The following is a 22,180-nucleotide window of genomic DNA, read 5'->3' on the forward strand; positions in this document are numbered from 1 at the left end:
ACCGTTAAATATCTAAGTACATTGTTGGATATACCTTCGTTATCTGCTGACTTTTTGTTTTTTATTGAGTTGAAGATTAGCTAAAGCTAAGCCTTCGTCACTAAGAAAGGACTTGGTCCAGTTTGCTCTGAGATTATGGCATTTCCCAAAGAATCGTCATTGAACCGCATGAAACGGCGGTTCTGAGATCGCCATTGTGTCATATCATTTCAAAGGTTAAAGTGATTAAGTAGGGCTGTGTTTTACAGGTTGTCGTTGGGGGCGAATGGTAATATTCACCTTGTACACTTGCTGGAAAGCAGCTCCCACCGCCTCCACTTTTTTCTTCATATCTTCAATTTAAAAAAAAATCATCGTCAAAGCTGGCATCTTCTGGATCTATTTACGCTGTCCTGAGTATGCCTCTGTTCTCTTGCACGAAAGTACAAGTACAAATAGAACCGAATTTAAGGAGAGATGACAATTTAACTCTTAACTTATTACAAATATGAAATACAGTCCACAAATGTGCTACAAAATCTTCATGTCAAATAATTAATGAAATGATTGAACGATCGAGTATATATCAAGTCTTATGACAAAAATACAATTCAAAAAGATTTCTTGCATAGTGGTTGCGTTTTATTTTTTGTGTTGCTTTTTTTTATAATAAAAACTTAGACGTTACAATGGGTCTTTTCGAACCGTTTTTATGAATATTAAACAATTAATTGAACAATAAACTGTGTATTAAATTTGCGTTGACAATAATCAGTCTAATCAAGTGATTTATAAATACTTTCTTAATGGGTATAGCTTGGTGCCTTTATTCTTTTCCCACCATGGCCTCGCCATATACATTAGGAAAACGGCAACGCCATTGTCTTATTATTATTTTATTTTATTAATGTCGTTGAAACTTATATTGTAAGAACTAATTTGTTATAAATAAAATATTTGAATCTTGAAATCTATACATTAGGAATGATGTTGCTTATCAGCTCTCACCACAATATGGTCTTTGCACCAATTTCTTTTTTAATTATATGTGGTTTAAATTCTCCGTAAATAAGCGAATCATTCACTACGGCTTCCTTTATCGAAACCCAAATTTAGACAAAGTATCAACTTCTCGTGAATTTGATGCTTTGTCTAATTCCATCCAAAGAATTGTTTCGTCCTATCCTCGCACTGAAATCGTTGTTACGGGCGATTTCAATGTATACAATTCTTCATGGCTTCAACATTCAGGCCAAGCAACTCCCGATGGAGCGTGTGCAAAAATTTTCGCTGACTTGAACCACCTAACTCAGCTGGTCAACGAGCCCATCCGAATATCAGACGTTTAAGGTCGAGCAGAAAACACTCTTGACTTATTTCTTACCTCTGACCCCGATAAGTACACTGTTAGTGTTCTTTCTCCTCTAGGCACATCTCACCATTGCGTTATATCAGCAAAATTCTCATGTCAAAACTGTTCAGTTAAAGAAAGAGCTCCTAAGAGAACCGTTTGCCAATAGGAGAAAGCCAAATGGGACGGTCTCAATTATTACTTCAGGATCTTTAACTGGTCACTATGTTTCCTCGATAGTGACGTTGACGCCAGCGCTGATATGATCACAAGTTTAATTCTCCTGGGAATGAGAACTTTTATACCGAACAGGGTTAAAAGTATCAGACCCAAGGAAAACGCATGGTTCGATGGGAGCTGTAAAGATGTAATTGGGGCCAAAGAGGTAAGTTTCCGTTGCCATAAAGCCAACCGTACTGAGGAAAGCCGGAAAAAGTTCAAACAAGCCAGGAAGGTTTGAAACGCCCATATTCAACAAACCAAATTTTTGCATGACCAAAATTTACGGCAAAAAATAATGCAATGTCCCAAAGTCAGTACAAATTTTTGGTAATTTGTAAAAAACATGAGGAATTCTTCCTCTTCTTCGGTTCCTACGCTCGTTGTCAATGACACTCCTTTTGTTAGCTCTTTAAAGAAAGCTAATCTCTTTGCAAGGCAGTTCGCCACCAATTCTACGCTGACTCCACCTGTACTTGAACGAGTAAGGGATTCTATGGGAGCATTTTTTTCGCACTCGTACTGTGGCAAGAATCCTAAGAAATCTAAACACACATTAATCCACTGGTCCGGATGGTATCCAGGCTATTGTTCTGAAGAGGTGTTCTTCAACGCTGTCAAAACCACGGCGTAAGCTTTTCATCTGTCCTACTGCTCAAGTCTCGTTCCGAGCGGATGGAAAACTGCATTTGTCCAGCCTATTGCCAAAAACGGCGAATCTTCCTCACCCTCTAACTACCGACCGATTGCACTTACGTCCCTTCTATCCAAGGTCATGGAAACGCTGATTATTTATCAGCTCAAGAAATATCTTGAAGATCGAAAGCTTCTTAATGACCGACAATACGGCTTTCGTAGCAATAGGTCCACTGGTGATCTCATGGTTCATCTCACCGAACAGTGGAGCAAATCTTTACATCGTTTTGGAGAAAGTAAGATTATTGCACTAGATATTTCAAAAGCATTTGATAGGGTTTGGCATCAGGCTCTCTTATCGAAAATACGTGCTTTCGGTTATTATGAATCCCTGCTTCATTGGATTAGTAATTACCTTTCGGATCATTTAATACAAGTAGTATTGGATGGATTGAAATCTGAAAACCATAAAATAAATGATGGTGTGCCCCAGGGCTCTGTTTTATCTCCAACACTGTTGCTCATTTTTATTAATGATCTACTGTCTGCAACATCTAATCCAATACATTATTTCTCTGACGATAGTACTCTTAGCTTTTCGTTTTCAGATTCTCATCCCTCTTCTTCGAATGTGAAACTGCAACTACAAAATATGATAAGCTCATTAAATTCCGACCTAAACAGCATTGTTCAATGGGGATTGAAAACCGCGTGGAATTTAATGCTTCGAAAAACCAATGCTGTCTTGTATCTTTATAGCGAGATATACCCCCTTTGCCATTAACCTTGGATGGCACTTGCATCAATGAAACTGAACGAACCACCTCTTGTGGAATGATCACATACGCGATGTTGCCAAAACTGCCGCAAGGGGTTTGGGTTTCCTTAGGCGGTGCAATAAATATTTCACCTCTTCTGATCTGGCAATAACTCAAGACTTACATACGTCCAAAGCTTGAGTATAACTCCTATCTCTATTGTATTGAACGTAGAGCATTTAAATTGATAGATGATAATATCATCATAAGTTCAAGAACATCGTCATAGGGTCTCTTGTCTGACCCTTTTTCACCGTTATTTTAACGGCTTATGCTCTAGTAAAATAGCCAGTTGCATTCCTCCCCTTAAACAGGTCAAGCTTAATACTCGCGCTTCTAGGAATGCTCTTCAGTGTACCCTCGAACCCAACTTCGGCCGTACTGTCAAATACAGAGGTTCGTTCCTTAGCCGTACTACGCGAATGTGGAATGCCTTACCTCACTCTGTCTTTCCTAGTCATTGGAATATTCAGGAATTCAAAACCGATGTGCACCAACTTCTCCTTTTAAACCCTCTCTCCTCTTCCTGGTGGTCACACTGTGCCTCTGCATAATAAGGGTAGTAATATCCCTTTGAGTGCGTGTTTATTATAAAAAAAAATATGCTTGGACGGACTCTAAAATTCCCCTTATCTGGATACGCCCCTCTTCCGCCAAATGGATTACATTTGTTTCCAAACGTGTGTCTGGAACATGTCGCAAAGCTTCATAGCCCAGCCGATCTGGCGTTCAGAGGTGTGTTTCCATCTGAACTGGAGTCATTAAAAATGTGATGGACCGGTCCGAAGAAGAGAAGCGCATGGTAAACGTACTAACCATATAGGTAGACCACAACGACTGTTTCTTGCAGGCGATTTACAACTGTTCGAGTCTCCTCAAAGTTGTACGAGTCATCGCTTACTGTTATCGCTTTACCATAAAATGTTAACCGAAGTGGGGTCATATTAAAGGTTTACTAAACCACAGAGAATAAGAACCAGCGCTCCTGATCTTCGTCAAAGCAGCACAAAAGGATATGTTCAAGAACGAGATTCAACAAATTTTAGAAAACAATATACCCAAAACCTAACGTTCATCAAACGCATAAATCGATTTTAATGGGATCTTACGTGTAGGGGGCGTTTTTAGAACTCCCTCCTTTCTTATGATGCTCAACATCCGTTGCAAAACAATCATCATTTTACCACTTTAGTTGTCAGAGATGCCCGCAAGAATACTCTTCATGGTGGCGTCAAACAAATGATAGTGTACATTCGTCAAAAATACTGGATTGGCCAAATACGAAGAAGTGTCAAGTATCAGCTGCATAGATGTTCTTCTTGCTTCCGGCAAAAGGCATCTGAAATGCAACAACTAATGGCAAACTTACCTGCTCCTAGAGTAAGGATGTCTCGACAATTCAGCATATGGGTGTCGACTACGCTGGACACATCGAGATAAAATCCTGGAAGGCACGAGGACCAAAAATTTTAAAAGGGTAATTTGCAGTATTTATTTGTTTAGGTACGAAGGCGATTCATTTGAAAATTGTATCAGGTCAGACAACCCAAGCATTTGAAGCACCGTTCATCCTTTACTGCAGGAAGAGGAAGCTGCAAGAAAATATACAGCGATTGCGGAACTAATTTCGTTGGCGCGAATAACGAACTGGCCAAGATGTTAAAAGAAGCAAGCCATGACTGGAAGGAAATCGCAAAAACCTTCGCATATCACGGTACCGATTGGCATTTTATTCCTTCTGTTTCTCCACACTTTTGAGTCAAGTACCATCTTAGAAGAGTAGTCGGAACTGAAAGGTTAACTTTTAAGGAGCTCGCGAAGCTTCTATCGCAAATAGAGGCTTGTCTTCTTAGTCATCGAATAATTATGCGCAGTACCTCAAGTCTAACGAAAACGTAACACACATAGACCGGTCGAAACGTGTTCATGCGCTGGCGGAAGGGTTTTGGCGAAAATGAAACTCTGAATACCAATGCTTCAACAGCGCACAAAATGGATGAAAATCCAAACAATGCCAAAAATCGGAGATTTAGTTTTGTTAAAAGACGAACGACTTCCCATGCAGGATCGGACTACCGTCAAACGAATCTCCAAAACAAACAGCCATTGTTTACATTTAAAAAAAAGAGAAAGAACGTATGAGTAACCCATCGCAAAAATAAAACAAAACGTAAACATTTTCAACAAAATATTTCATACTTAATCACTGCAGATCATTCTCGGATTAAATAAAACGCCCAAAATTTAAATTTTCAACAATTTATTTAAAATTTCAGGAATAAAACTTTCAGAAAAATTATAATAAACGGTGATTTCTTAAGAGCTTGAGAACTTTTTAAAAAAAAAAACGCATAAAGTTTGCAAAATCTCATCGATTCTTTATTTAAAACGTTAGATTGGTCCATGACATTTACTTTTTGAAGATAATTTCATTTAAATGTTGGCCGCGGCTGCGTCTTAGGTGGTCCATTCGGAAAGTCCAATTTTGGGTAACTTTTTCGAGCATTTCGGCCGGAATAGCCCGAATTTCTTCGGAAATGTTATCTTCCAAAGCTGGAATAGTTGCTGGCTTATTTGTGTAGACTTTAGACTTGACGTAGCCCCACAAAAAATAGTCTTAAGGCGTCAAATCGCATGATCTTGGTGGCCAACTTACCGGTCCATTCCTTGAGATGAATTGTTTTCCGAAGTTTTCCCTCAAAATGGCCATAGAATCGCGAGCTGTGTGGCATGTAGCGCCATCTTGTTGAAACCACATGTCAACCAAGTTCAGTTCTTCCATTTTTGGCAACAAAAAGTTTGTTAGCATTGAACGATAGCGATCGCCATTCACCGTAACGTTGCGTTCAACAGCATCTTTGAAAAAATACGGTCCAATGATTCCACCAGCGTACAAACCGTACCAAACAGTGCATTTTTCGGGATGCATGGGCAGTTCTTGAACGGCTTCTGGTTGCTCTTCACTCCAAATGCGGCAATTTTGCTTATTTACGTAGCCATTCAACCAGAAATGAGCCTCATCGCTGAACAAAATTTGTCGATAAAAAAGCGGATATTCTGCCAACTTTTCTAGGGCCCATTCACTGAAAATTCGACGTTGTGGCAGATCGTTCGGCTTCAGTTCTTGCACGAGCTGTATTTTATACGGTTTTACACCAAGATCTTTGCGTAAAATCTTCCATGTGGTCGAATAACACAAACCCAATTGCTGCGAACGGCGACGAATCGACATTTCACGGTCTTCAGCAACACTCTCAGAAACAGACGCAATATTCTCTTCTGTACGCACTGTACGCATTCGTGTGGTTGGTTTAATGTCCAATAAAGTAAACTGAGTGCGAAACTTGGTCACAATCGCATTAATTGTTTGCTCTCTTAGTCGATTATGTAGACCATAAATCGGACGTAAAGCGCGAAACACATTTCGAACCGAACACTGATTTTGGTAATAAAATTCAATGATTTGCAAGCGTTGCTCGTTAGTAAGTCTATTTATGATGAAATGTCAAAGCATACTGAGCATCTTTCTCTTTGACACCATGTCTGAAATCCCGCGTGATCTGTCAAATACTAATGCATGAAAATCCTAACCTCAAAAAAATCACCCTTTATAACACCACATCAAATTAAATAAAATTCATAGCTGTGTTCACTGACGCTGTGCTGTTCTAGACAGAAAAGTACAGCGTTTTGCTGTTCATTGAGGTTTTTTCTGTGCTGAACTGTTCTACTTTCCTGTTCATTTACAAACCTAAAACAGTTTAGAACAGGATTTTCTGTTCTTGCTTTTGAGTCAGATCAGGTTAGAACAGGCTCGTGAGAAATGTCAAAATTGAAGTTGTCATTTTTTTTTGTTTACGTTTTGATTCGTGTGCTTTGTGTTTTTTTCTCGTGGTTTAAAAAATTAAAATTAAGTTATTTTGTCAATTTGTTTAATTTTTTTAATTAAATTATTATAAAATAAATTGAAAAAAATTCATCAAATTGAATTGACATCCGAGGAAGTAAAGACTGTGGTTGTGCACTGTTCACCAAATACGCGTTTGAATATCGAAAGAGGTTAAAATGAAACAAAATATTTCTGTTGTTTTAAAATTAATAAAATGTTATAATTTATAGATGAAAATTTTCATCGCCAGGTGTTTCAAAACTCATTATTAAGTGAGCAAGATTTCATGTCCATCCCGCCAGTCGTTCCCCAAGACAATAATGCTAGATAACAGTCAGCATCTGTTCATCGCTTCAGAGGAGTGACAGAGCCAGAAGGCCGTGTGGTTGGCTGGATGGAGACTGTCTGCTCCTTATTTCACTTCACAGGGAATTGTACCCTAAACTTGGTAAAATTTTGCGCTAAAAACAAAAAGGAAACTTTGGGAACAAATTGCCGAGAAAATGAACGAGCAGCAACAACTTACTTCAGCTCTTGGCAAGTGAAAGAGAAGTGGAAGATTTTGGAGAGAGCCTTTAAAAATAAAGTGGTACACTACAAAAAACCTGGGAATGATCGAGCGACATGTCCATATGAAAAGTAAGTAAATTAAATAAAAGTTTTTGTTTTTTGAACTAGCAGATGTGTTGCTGAACCGCTCATCGATCGCTCCAGCATATTTGTTGGGGAGGACCATCGACAGTGGGGTTTCAAGAAAAGAAATCCTCCAACAATCAGGAATTAATCCAGGTATTCTTAAGTAAATTTTAAATAGAATATCTTATATTTATGATACTGTACCTGACCTTGATGCAACCCAACCAGAAGCAAATTTCACTGGGTACACCCAAGACGGCCCACCACCGAAAAAAATTAAAAGGGCGGAAACAATTGCTGGTGAGCTGTCAAAGTGGAGGCAGCAATTTATGGATAGAAAACAAAGGAAGAAGTACAGGAGAGAGAAATTAATAGCATATAGAGAAAGAACAGGGGAACTAAAAAAAAGTCGAGAACAAAAAGAAAAATTTCTCGAAAAGCTGTCCGAATCAAGTAAAAACTAAAGACTGTTCTTATTTATTAGTGTTATGTTTATTATCTTTTTTATAATGTAAATGTTTTTGTAATAATTAATGTATCGTTTCATAAATATAATTGTAAAAAAATACCAAATGTAAACAGTCAATTAAATAATATAATAGACAAAGTAATCAATAAAGTGATTTTATGAAGGAATAAAGACTTTGATTTTTTGAATAATTTCTCGATTAAAATAGGAATACATACAGTTCGTCACATAAAGTATTGCGGCGGGTTGCTCAATGCGCCTGCTCATGTGCATTGTGTTCCTGCTGGTTTTCTTTTACAGGTTCTGCTTAATTTGCAGTAATAGAGCTACCGAAATCTTTGTTTCAAAATGCCGAAAGAATGCTCTATTACAATTCGGCCAGAGCTAACCTTTGGATTAAAAAATGTTGTCCGCGACCTTAAATGACCATTGTCACGATACGGTGTGATCATGTACTGCGAACATGCATACGCCTAGTCGCCTAAGAGATAAAAGGTTAAACATCGATTTGGTAGCTGATTGTAGATGGTTGAATTTTTAAAGACTCTGTTGTTATCGATGGAACCTGGATGGCCAACCAAACTGTCAATGAACATTTTCCTTTCGTCACATATAGCTTGAAGGCAAACACTCGTTATGTTCTTTCTGTCAATTTTATCATTTTCCCATGCTTAGGAGGGTCAATTCGAGTGCGTGTACTATCAATTGCACCTGAAAATACAAAAAACTGTTAGACAGTAGATACAATAGTAAAAAAAGTTTATTTCATACCAATAACTCCATACATTAGTGTCTTATTTTGCATTCACTGAGCAGTTAAGGATTTCCTTTCATCGTGTGGTCATTTTATAGATGATTCGCAAAGGTTACTAAGGTAGTAAATTACTCTCTTTATGATAGTCGAGACAGTCCCCAAGGCAAGATTGAATCTATCCCCAATATCTCGAAATGAGCAAGCCTCATACCCTACAGAATGGTTTAATGAAATGAGATTTAGTGCTAAGTGTACTTCTGACGAAAATGTTTAACACTGTTCCAATATAAGGTACTCTTCAGAAGTTGAAAATTTGTCGACCAATATTTGAAAAGTTCACTTCCTACCTGGAAGTGAGTGACGAACTCTTTCTCTCTTTCTCTTTCTTTTACATTTCATCAAAGAAAAGGTAATAACATTCGTCACATTTTTATTCCAATCATCTGAAGAGGAATCGGACGAAATATCACTATCGATGTCTGAATCACTAACATTTTCATTTAGTATTATCTTAGCAATCACTTGTTTTTCCATATCAATCATTTTAAATAATATTTTTTACAATAAAAAAAAGAAGCGAGAAACGAAAAATTCACACAATTTGCAATTTGTTTTTTTTTTTTTGACAACTGACGTTTAACTGACTGTTCTAACTTGATCTGACGTTTCTCACAAAACTGTGCTGTCCTAGACAAAACCTCGGTGAACACAACTTATAATCATTTGTTTAATTACATATTTATTTAAAAATTCTTCAAAATCATCACAGAAATTTGCAGGTAACAAATAATTGTATCGATTCACATAATCCTACGATAAATAAAACGCATCAAATTTATTTAAAATTGTATTTATTTATTAAAAACCAATTTTCCTATAGGTTCAACAAAATGTTAAGAAATCCGAAATATGTTAATCCAGAACCTGCAATGCCACATCATAATATGCAGGAAAACTTCGAATTTTAGTAAAATAAAATCGCGACAAAGCATTGTAAAACAATTTATAAAACAAAAATCATTGAAATCTATTAATTATTTTGACAAATTTAATACTTCAGCTTCTAGCTGAGCTAAAAAACACAATCCGCAAAAATTTTCGAAAATTTACATTATCGAGATAAAATTCAAAATAAATAAAAACAAATCACATCCAAAATGTCAAACCGCGTCGGTAAAAATTCCGAAGAAAATTTTAAAACAAATTAATGAACACAAATCAACGATTTTTAAAATTAATCAAAATAAATATAGGTCACAATTAATTCAAAACAAACACTTATCACAATTAATTCAAACAAACGAATATCAAAATAAGTCGCCAAAGCCATTTCATGTATTTAACAAAAAAAAATATTAAATTTATACATCGTACCTGTTTAATTGAAACTATAATTTGTATTACAAAATTCACAACAAAAAATAATAATATTAATCTATGTCGCGCCGATTCGATTGATTGATAATTATTTCATCAATTAATAATCACAAACTAAAACACAACGAAACCATTCAAATCCGCTTTGATTTATTTCAAATTTAAAATACTCAAACTATTTTGTTTTGAGTATTATTGTCCCTTTTCACTTTCACTCAAATTAATAGATAACAAAATTCCTGATAAATTAAAATTGGAAACCGAACACATTCCAACTGGAAACTTCACTTCTCGGCTTTTATATATTAGGCGTATTTTATTGGTAAATTATAGCTAGTGCAGTAATGGAAAGTAAGTGCAGTAATGGAAAGTGTGGATAAAACATATGTTCACTATTATAGGCACTCTTATTTTAAATCTCCAAGTAGGTATCTGTGTTGTTTTTATGTAAAGTTGAATAAGAGTTCAAGTTAATGTGTACATGCATTTCAAGTCAGAATAGAGTTGAGCATGAATTGAAAAATTGAAATAACATAAGAGTGCCTGTCCACATTAAATTTGTAATGTTAGATGCAAGCAGTAAGACAGGTAGATTACATGTGAGTGAAAAAGAGAGAGATGGGCAGATTACAGCCCAAATGCAAACAATATTCTTGAATTCAACTTAAAAGATTTTGTATTGTATGAGTGAAAGATAGATAGATTTCAAGGGTGTGAGACAGGGATGTGCAGATTGACTTTCTCTTCATCGCATGAACACAACTAACATATTAAAGCCTAGCATTAAAAATCCAATGTAGATAGGCACAAAAAGCAAAAAGAAGGGTGTGAGGGGAGATTTTGTCCTTTCCCGTAAGCCCCTCTTGCATACAAGCTCCCAGTTCCTGGCAACTCCGTTTTCCTATGTGAAAGGGGACAAATCAATGTGAAACATTCAGCGCCACAATTCAACTTTCTCTTCTCAAAATAAACCTACACTGCGATAAGTAGTCAACGCATTGAATATTTACGTTGACAGTCTAACATTAATTCAGTTGACTTAGAATACATGAGAGCAAACAATATAAAATATCGTTGTGATAGATGTACCTCGCTTCGTCGGAAATCATTGCAACAACAACATGCAGTAATACCAGCTGCAATTGACTCTGTTAAACAACAACAAGCAGAATCACCATCCGAATATGCATTGTCATCTAAGCGTATACGTCAGCAACCAACAAGAAACGCATCTCTGCAACAACAATATACAGCAGCACCTTATGTAAGTGCATCGTCATCTAGGCATCGTAAAACGTTACCAAAAAAGAAGAGAGGAGTAGGAGCAAACATAAAATCACCAAACCCAGGTTTAACGCAATCGAATTCTAATGCTCGTTTCATTCTACGTGAGCCAGCTAGCGAGAACGATGAACAACAAGGAGGTTCCGGGGCAGAGACAGAAGATTTTTGTGCACAACGTCAACAAAGCGCAAATTTTTATGCTCTCATCAATCCGCGTGAGTCACCAGCGAATCTGATGATCAACAGGGAGGTGCCGCGGCAGAGACAGTAGGCCTTTGTGCAGAACGTCATCAAAGCGCAATAACCTTGGAGCTTCTTTACGAAGAGATTATTAATCTGAAAAAAGTCAACACAGAATTTCTCGGTATAGTGCAGGAGCTCAGAGATGAAAATGATTACTTGAAATCTAAAATATCGTCACTTGAAAGTAAACTCAACTGGAGAGATCAAAAACTGTTGGAGACTTCTGTTGAGATAGTTGGCATACCAGGTGTAAACAACAATAATGCCATCGAATGTTTGGAGAAGCTTTTATCCAATGCGTTGGATACCTCAGTTGAGCCCAGAGAAATAGTTAAATGCTTTGTAAAACAATTGCGGAAGAATAAAAACAACAAAGATTACTCTAGCAACGTGGGATCCAGCACAAATGTTTATGACGACATTTTATGTGTGCATTTTTCATCACCAGCATAGTCAAACAAAAAATTATGAAGCAGAAAAGGTCCGCAACGAAGAAGCTGAATGCTGCATTATTTGTAGAGGGGAAGCAGAGTAATATTTATGTAAATGATTCTTTAACCAATTTTAATCGTGCATTATTTATGGAAGCGAAAAAAGTTAAAAAAAAAAAACTAAAAACTTTAAATATCTATGGTTTCAAAGTTCTCAAATCTTATTGCGTAAGGTTGATAAGGGTAGAGTTGTTGCTATAAGTTCGTTCGAAGATTTAGGTAAATTACAAGACTAATTTTTTAGTTCAATTTTATTTTTGTACAATGTTTAGCATGAATAATAATTTCGATCTAGATAGCAACAACTCAACCACTATGACCATTAAAAGTAGTTGTGATAAAATTTTTCGTCTAAACTTTAATGAAAGTAAACCTTTTTATGTTGTACATCAAAATATACGTAGTGTGAGACAAAACTTCGACTTACTGGTTTGTAATCTTGAAGCTTTTGAATATTTGCCTGATTTGATATTTATATCTGAAATTTGGATTTTTTCTTGTGAAACGGATGATTTTATCATTCCCGGTTATACATTTTATGCAAACACTAATGAATTATATCCAGCAGGTGGCGTAATAGTTTTTATTCGATATGTATACTCAGGTGATTGCTTGAAGGTGAGGCGATACAACATGGCTAGCGCAGATTTGATAAAAATTACCATTAATGTTCCCAAAGTTCTTTTTGATTTTGTTTGTGTTTATAGATTACAATCTATATCTTCTCAATCCTTTCTCGAGGATTTTTCAAATTTCCTACGTGGTGAAAATGGGTGTAATCTCGTTGTATTGGGTGATTTCGACATTGACATCTTAACTTTGAGCGCTGTATCTGATTATTACTTTGCTCTAACAGCTGAACATGGTCTTACATCTATTATAAATGAAGTAACAAGGCTGATATCAGGCAAGTGCATTGATCATGTTTTTGGTCGTTTTATGAAATTCTCTTTGGGAAATTGTTTTGGTATCAACTTTGTGACTAATATAAGATATCCCTTACTTAATAATCATCTGCGTTTTGAATTTTGGGAGGAAGTATATGCTGAAGAAAATGCTTCTTAAGCGTATGACTCGTTTCTAAATATTTTAAAAGATCATATAAAAAGCTCTAGTTTCACAGTCACAAAAAAGAAATCCCAGGCAAGATTAAAACCATGGATAAGCAATTCTATTTTGAAAAAAATTAAAGTGAAAAATAAAATGCGCAAATTATGTTTTAAGCATCCACTTAACTCAAACTTAAAAAAACGGTTTAAGAAATTGAGTAAGAAAACTAATAAGGAAATTTCGACCTTACGCGACAACTACTACTGTTCAAAATTTCAAAACGCTCAAGGAAACCCAAAAAAGGAATGGAGTATAATCAATAGTTTAGAAAATAGAATCACGCCTTATCAATTTAACCCCATTGTGCTGAAAGAAGCAGGAGTTGACATTTTTGAGCCTGTAGTTGTAGCTAATACATTTAATGAATTCTTTGTTTCAGTAGGAGATATGTCTTTCCAATCAAACTGTAGGTCGCTTTGCAACAGATGTGTAAGTCCCCAAGTGCATGTTAATACGACGACTGCAAATAGCTTCTTTTTTGAAGAAATAACTGGGTTAGAAGTCTTAAGTACGATCTGAAGAACTTGAATTCTTGTGCTAATGATGGCATTTCTAATGTACTACTTAAGAAAATTGCGGCAAATTTCGTTGAAATCCTTGCACATTTATTCAATTTAAGTATTCTTAGTGGAACTTTTCCTGATCAACTGAAATGTGCAGATGTATTACCACTGTTTAAAAAGGGTAATCGTAAAGAGAAAAACAACTATAGGCCCATTTCTTTGCTATCTTCAATCTCTAAGGTTTTTGAAAAAATGATAAAAAGACGAATGTGTGCGCATCTAGCAAAAATTAACTTTTCTAGTCCAGTTCAGTTTGGGTTTAGGGAAGGATGTTCCACTGAGGATGCTCTTTTATGTCTTTGCTCTTTTATTAACAAAGCCTTGGATGAAAGGAAGTTTTGCGCTGGTCTCTTTGTGAATATTAACAAATCATTTGACATTGTTGTTCATGATATTCTTTTGGATAAACTATATAATTTCGGTTTTCGTGGCTTTATATACAACTGGTTCGCTTCTTACTTAAAGAACCGTTAAAATAGAGCAAAAATCGGAGATTTCTTAAGTAGCCCCCAGGTGCTAAGCTTAGGTGTCCCCCAAGGGTCAGTCTTAGGACCGGTTCTGTTTTTGATTTTCATTAACTCTCTGTTTTCCCTACCGTTTGCAGGTAGAGTTACGGCTTTTGCAGATGATCTTGGAATCGCATATGGCTCAACGAGCCCACTGAATCTGACAGCTGAACTAAACCACGATATTCACTTATTGAGATTATTGTTTGCTTCACATAAGTTAATTGTAAGTGGAAAAACCAAATTGATGTTTTTCAGATTAGGTTCACTTGAGCCACCATATGTCGATGTCAAGTTCCACTCGTTTGACTGTCAGCGTTTCAGCTTAAATGGTTGTGTTTGTACATCTGTGTCTGAAGCAACCTTTAATGAAAATGAGGCCTGCAGTTCGAACTGTTTTCAAATTGAAGTGGTCAGGAACTTTATTTTTATTTTAAATCATGGCTTCTTGATTTTGATCACGATGAGATAGAAGTTTTGCTCTCCTATGTTGCATAAATATTAGTTTAAAATCTTTAAAATTTTAATTATATTTGTAAATTTTATTGTTAATTTTGAAAAAAAGAAAAAAATATAGAAAAAAAAAACAGTAATCATTTTCACCCCACTTTGATTAATTTTGTCTTTTTTAAAGTGACATCTAACACTTTTTATAGCAAAATAGTAAAAAGTAAGATTTTGTAACTATGTATATACGTTAGTTTATTATGTAAAAGAGAATAATGAATGAATAAACAATAAACAATAATCATAGATTATAATAATTCAATCCAATTTATTTTTATTCTAATGAAAACAGAGCAAAAGAAAAAACACCTAAAGCATCCTCAAATAATAAAATCCTGCCAAACTTTAAGTAAAAATATTTCTGGAACTGGATGAAGTGTCATTCTATTCCAAGCATTCCAAAACTTTATCTAAACTTTTTATATACACTATTGTTACTGCTTTATTTATTAGCACTATTTCTTTGTTGTTGTTTAGTGTGTAAGATTTTGCTGTGCTGCTCATAAATTTACCAATAAAAATGCATATTAATACATAACTTGTATATAGATGCGAGGGAATAAAAATCACGCCATAAACTTCCTATATATAACAAGAAAAATTAATTTAATTCTATATTAATAAAAACGGCATCGACAGCCAAATATTAATGAAAATATACTTTAATAAATCAAACAAAAAAAATGCACTTGCACAACTCATGCACATCACGCGATCGCGTAAAATTAATACCAAAACCGATTGCGCGCGCACTCACTCCGTAAATACAAATATACACATGTTTTGTATCAATCATTCAACATGAATAAAATAACTCAAATGATTTAATTCACCGAATTTACTTATTTAATATTAATAAAAAAATAAACCGCACCACCGAAACGAATGCAAACTACCACGCACTGAACACGAACCTACGACAACAAAACTAGCAACAAACACACAGCAATAACTACATATGTATAGCTATAGACTGTACTTATAATCTTACTATTGTTTTACTATCATCTGTTTATTGATACAATATATTTAGCTGGAACAAGATATACATAAAACAAAGTTATGAAATCCAACCACCAAATCATGTTTCTCTTACAATTTATTGTTGACCTTGTCTGTTGCGTTTGCCTTATATGTAAAATAACATTTATTAATAGTTTGTCTCTTTTCATGTACATTGTGAATAAGATAAGTAGAAGCTGACCAAAGATGACGACATAAACAGATTCGAGCCAATAGCCGATCATGCCGGTATTGCAGTGCCACAAAATTTAAACTAAAACAGTGATGCCAAGCTGTATTTTTCATATAGTCGTGCGTAAGTTTACAAAGCTAAACTTTAAGGATGAAAGTAGCATTTTATTGTTGCTAGGCGTGAGAATGTACGAAAGTACAAGTTCAAATAGAATCGAATTAACGGAGAGAGTACAATTCAACACTTGAACGAAACAAACCTATTACAAATATCAAATACAGTCCACAATTGAGCTACAAAATCTTCATGTCAAATAATTAAAAATACAATTCAAAAAGATTTCTTACAATATGGTTTGCGTTTTTATTTCTTTGTCTATTTTTTTATAGTAAAAAACTTTCACGGTTTGTCGACGGACATTGTAGATTAGAACTGCCGATCTATCTTGTATCAGACCGCTTCTGTCTAAGAAGAGGAATGCCTATGGTGGAATGAGGCCGCTCAAGCGTGCACTCTCAAAGAACTCGTCGTTCGGATAGAACGCCCCGAAAATTGAATTATTAATGGAAGACATACATACCTCTTCCCTGGTCAGAGCAGCATTTATATGTCCTTCGAAATATAAATACTGATGTAACCAGATACCGAGGTACTTCACTATACTTCTCCTAGCTAATCGCTGCCCGTGACGATCAACGATAACCATCTTGCGCCAATTCTTGAACGTATCCCTCGTAGCCCTAGCCAACGGAGTCTGGAACAGAATTGTCTCCGACGCCCGGACATTTATTTTCAGTTGCCAGTAGTCGCAATATCGCTGAATCTTGTCGAAATCACGCTGCAAGAGAATTCTAATAACCTAAACCTTTCGGATCGTTCTGTACGCCATTAAATAATCGGCGTTCACAATTGCCTTTGTTTACCTTTCAGATCGCTGGTGTAAATGCTGAAGAGAATCGGCGAATTCAACGCTCCCTGTTGAAGGCCGTATTTAATTAAGAATGTTGCATTAGAATTTACATTGCCTTTTTTGACAGCAACCTTATTACCTTTAAGCATATTATAAAGTATATACAACAATGGTTTGCTTATGTCAAGCCTGCTCAGTTTAAGGTAAGGACCCTCTAACCATTCTTGTCAAAGGCTTTTGCCAAATCAACCAGAATAGCACCTGTGCATTGTTGTTTTGATTTATTCCATTGGATATCAGAAACGAGTTAAGACGCAGCATGAATTATTTTATGACCCGCCTTGAGCCCGAACTGTTTATGAGGAATTATTTTGTTGGCCACAGCCCACTTAGTTCGAGCCCTATTAATGATCTTCTCGAAAACTTTGCTGATTCTCGGAAGAAGACTTATCAACCGAAGATTTGACGGATTGGAGTTGTCCTTTCCCTTTTTTGGGAGAGGATGAACCACAGCGGTCTTCCAATGCACTGGATAATATGCACAATTCAGTACATTATTTAAGAGAGTGGTATAAATATCAATCGACTTCATCGGTAAATGTATTCGTACAACGTTCCATATACCATCAACACCTGCTGACTTTTTGTTTTTTATTGAATTGAAAATGAGCCGAAGCTCAACCTCCGTCACTAACAAGGGACTTGGTCCCGTTTGCTTGGCAATTATGGCATTTTCCAAGGAATCGTATTGGAAGCACCTGAAACGGTGGTTCTCAGATCGCCATTGTGCTATATTATTTCAAAGGTAAAAGTGATTGTGTAGGGCTGTGTTTTCCAGGTCGTGGTTTAGGCGAATGCTAACATTCACCTTGTACACTTGCTGGAAAGCAGCACCCACCGCTTCCACTTTTACCTTCGGATCTTCAATTATAAAAAAATTCATCGTCAAAGATTACATCTTCTGGATATATTTGCTCTGTCCTGAGTACGTCTCAGTTCTGTTGTACGAAAGTACAAGCACAAATAGAACCGAATTTACGGAGAGAGGACAGTTCAACATTTGAACGAAAAAAACCTATAAGAAATATTAAATACAGTCCAAAAATGAGCTACAAAGTGACCTCGAACGAGTTTTATCATGACATTGTCAATTCTGTTGATTCGAGCAATGTTGAAAACGACCTCGTTGGAATAGTAATGCTGTTCGATATAAGCCGGTACAGCGTCGTAAACACTGCCGCTGGAACACCCGAAACTTCTCCATATGGGAACAACGTTGCAACGTTGAACCACACATTACAACCATAAACGATTATCAGCCGTATGAGGGCCATGTAGAAAATTACCTTCACTCTAGGGTCAGGCTGACTGTTGTAAGATAGCTGTTTTGTCTAAGCGAAGGCTCCTCTGGCCCTGGTATGACTTTATAATTATTGCCTTTTCGTATAAAGAGAGCGTCCCGACTCCACTCAAGGGGGGGGTCTTTTCTTACGATATTGTAATTTTTTTGAGTCAATTTGTGACGCATCTCAAATGCATATTGCAGTTCATGGCATGGCCAAACCTCTGGCACTTCGTACATTATAATATGTCGTCATGCCTTTTTAAACAGTCCAACGCACTAACCATCATGCCATGGTACTACAGATATTATAACTTTTTTATTTATAGATCAAAGTGCCTTTATCAAATATAGGAGAGATTTCGACATGCCCAACCATGCTAAGAAATACAAATAAAAACGCCTTTGAAAACTGTTTCAATGTTTTGAAAAGTTTAAATTCTTTCTGAACCGGACTATTTGTTATTATTTATGTGACGTATGCATGTTTTGTATTAAAATGTAATGGCATTATCACTTAAAAACATAAGAACTTTTTACTTTTCCATATTTAATAAATCAATACCCAATATGTTTAAATGTTTTCCCTACCTCAATAGTGTTATATATTACTATCTATATTTTCTTTAATAAAATATATTCTTCCTATTTATTTCAGGAATGCCCTGAAGGTGTTGTACATGAGGAATGTTTTAAAGATATTTATGCAAAATTTTTTCCCCATGGCAGTAAGTTTTATAAATTTTAAATTGTTTTGATTCTATTTCAATCTTAAATTAAGGAAACAAACATTGTATCTATTTCTCCTCCATTAGAGGGGAAGGGCAATTTACTTAAAAATTACTTTCAACAGAAAGATACTAATATTAAAAAAGAATTCTAAAACAGACAAAAAATAACAGCAACACACACAGAGTCATGCATTTGAAAAAGCCAGAAATCCATGTTTAACAAAAACTTTTAAATAAAGAGTGAATATTTTCAAAAAAATAATTTTTGAAACATGAAATTTCTAAACAAGATTTAAGTAAGAACAATTTTTTCAAAATTCCCAACCGTCTTCGGGAATATAAAGTGCTGGAAAGAAAGTTTTTCTGCTAAATTTTTATATCGAAGATCCAAAGTGTTATTAAGAGAACCGTTTGCAATACGAGAAAGCCAACTGGGACGGTCTCAATATAATTATACTAGGATCCTTAACTGGTCATTATGCTTCTTGAATAGTGACGTTGACGCCAGCGCTGATATGATCACAAGTTTGATTCTCCTGGGAATGAGAATTTTTATCCCGAATATGGATAAAAGCATCTGACCTACGGAAAACGCATGGTTCGATGGGAGCTGTAAGGAGGTTATTTGGGTCAAAAATGTAAGTTTCCGTAGTTTTAAAGTCAATTCAAAGGAGGCAAACCGGAATAAGTTCAAGCACCAAGGAAGGACTTCAAGGCTCATATTCGACGGACCAAATTTGTACATGACCAACAATTACGGAAAAAAATGCTGCAATTTTCCAAAGGCAGTACAATTGTTTTGTCATTTGTGAACAGGTGTTCTTCAAAGCTGGCTAAACCAATGCGTAAGCTTTTTCATCTGTCCTACTTCTCAGGTCTCGTTCCAAGTGGATGGAAAATAGCATTTGTCCAGCCAAGGTCATAGAAACACTGATTAAAATCAGCTCAAAAAATATCTCGAAGATCGAAAGGTTCTTAAGGTCCACTGGGGATCTCATGGTTCATCTCAACGAACAGTGAAGTAAATTTTTACATCGTTTTAGAGAAAGTAAGATTATTGCACTTCATATTTCTAAGCATTTTATAGGGTCTGGCATCAAGCTCTCTTATCGAAAATGCGTGTTTTCGGTTTTCATATATTCCTGGTTCATTGGATTAGTAATTATCTTTCAAATCGCTCAATACAAATTGTATTGGATAGATTCAAGTCTGAAAACCACAAAATAAATGCTGGTATTCCCCAGCGCTCTGTTCTATCTCCAACACTCTCTCTTATTTTTATTAATGATCTCCTTTCTGTAACTTCTAATCCAATATGTTGTTTCGCTGATGATAGTACCCTCAACTTTTCATATTCGTTTTCAGAATCAAATCCCTCTTCTTTGGATGTAAAACTGCAGTGACAAAATATTATAAACTCATCAATTCTGACCTAAACAGCATTGTACAATAGGGAATAAAAAACCACGTGGAATTTCATGCTTCAAAAACCCAATGCTATGTGTGCCGTTAAAGCGATATACCTCCTTTGCAATTATGTATGGTACTGACTGAAAACCTCAAAAATTCTGCAAAATGTTTGGGTTTTCTAAGGCGTGCAAGAAGTTTTTCTCCCCATTTGGTCTGGCTATTATCTACGAAACTTATATATGTCCAAAGCTTGAGTATTACTCACATATCTGGGCTCGTGCTCGTGAAACTTGAGCCTCAGCCTGTATTGAACGTAGAGCATTTAGCTTGATTGTTGATAACTCTATCATGGGATCATTTACGTCGCCCGAACATTGTGGCAAAGTTTCTTGTCTCATCCTCTTTTACCGTTATTTAAACGGTTTATTCTCTTATGAAATAGCCTGCTGCATACCTCCACTTAAACAGTTCTCAACACTCGCGCATCTACGAATGCTCATCAGTATAGATTTGAGAGTAGTAATATCCCCTTGAGTGTGCGCTTATTATACAACAACAAAAAATCGGCCAACACTTGACTAAGTGTGTTTTATATAGAAATTTTAATCTAACACAGTGCTTACTTGCGTCATTTCACCGCTCATAATGAACCTGCATGACATGCACCAAATTCTTACATTATTTATAAATAAAATAAGTATTACACAGTCGCACCTTTTTTCACGTTGGAGCTGAATATGACGACATCTATATATTTTTCGTGGAAATTATTTTCAGAGTTTTACGAATCCTGACAATTCGAGACTAACAAAAATAAGAGAAGACTGCTATATTAACGCTAGTAGGTGTGGGAGAACCTGGCTATGGGAATTGTTTGTGGTTAAGCTTAGTCTTGTCTAATGGAGGCGCCGCCCATTAATCGGCTATTTTGTTTTTAAGTGTCATTCGGTGGTGCGCGAGTTAAAGAAAAAGAGTTTTAGTTTTGTTTATGAGTTCTGTTTATTGCTGTGGTAGATTCACGACTGAATTTCTATATCTACATTTTGTAGGTTGTTCGATCAGATATATTTCACATTTATTTTTAATATGCTGATCGAACAATTTACTTAATATATTATTTTACAATTTGATATTTCATTAATTGTCAATTTGACATTTTAATTTACTCGTATTACATTTCATATGGAGCTCATTGCATATCCGTTTGGGGTTTTTGGACTACAATGGTGACGAAGGTCACCATACAAATATATAACTTCTCCCCCCTTAATTTTAAGATTCTCCTGAATCGTCAGAGTTTCTATAATTTTAACATTTGGTTGGAGCTTTGTAACATTATTTATTTCAATTTTTAATTTACGATTTGTCTTGTTTATGAAAAATAATACAATAAGAATAATTATAATTATTAAAAACATTGTTATATTACTGATTTGACTTATAGTTCTGTGAAAAGTTAATTCATTAATTTTTTGTAAATTTTCAATTGTTGTATTCTTGATATTTCTTCAAACTTTAATTTGTCTGTTACATTTAAATTTTTGTCTTCTTCATAATGAAACTTTTGAATAAATTCTAGTTGATAGTTAAAAATAGTTTCATTTAATATATTTATTGAACAATTATTAATATTTAATATAAAATTTCCAGTTAACATTAATTTTCTATCATCACAACCATTAGTAACATTTTCTTTGTCTAAGTTTTTGCATATTAAAGTATAGTCCTCAATTTTTATTATTTTCTTTTCTTTATTATAA

General features: G+C 35.4%; 1 protein-coding gene across 6 annotated transcripts in view; it reads left to right on the forward strand.

Moving 5' to 3' along the window:
* LOC129943158 (Kv channel-interacting protein 1-like) overlaps window positions 1–19,202 on the forward strand; it is a 141,303-nt gene extending 122,101 nt beyond the window's left edge. For 3 of the 6 annotated variants that reach the window (XR_008781237.1, XR_008781226.1, XM_056052456.1), the window contains one exon: window positions 18,938–19,071. Coding sequence is in view for 3 of the 6 variants with exons in the window: in XM_056052456.1 (XP_055908431.1) it covers window positions 18,938–19,027 (90 nt within the window). In the remaining 3 variants the exon portion in view is untranslated. Of the gene's footprint in view, window positions 1–15,989; window positions 16,329–18,937 lie in introns of those variants that run through there. The other 3 variants (XR_008781228.1, XM_056052662.1, XM_056052523.1) reach the window with 3 other exon arrangements.
* Window positions 19,203–22,180: the final 2,978 nt, after the last annotated feature.

Source organism: Eupeodes corollae, chromosome 1, assembly GCF_945859685.1.
Source record: "Eupeodes corollae chromosome 1, idEupCoro1.1, whole genome shotgun sequence".
NCBI lineage: Eukaryota > Metazoa > Arthropoda > Insecta > Diptera > Syrphidae > Eupeodes > Eupeodes corollae.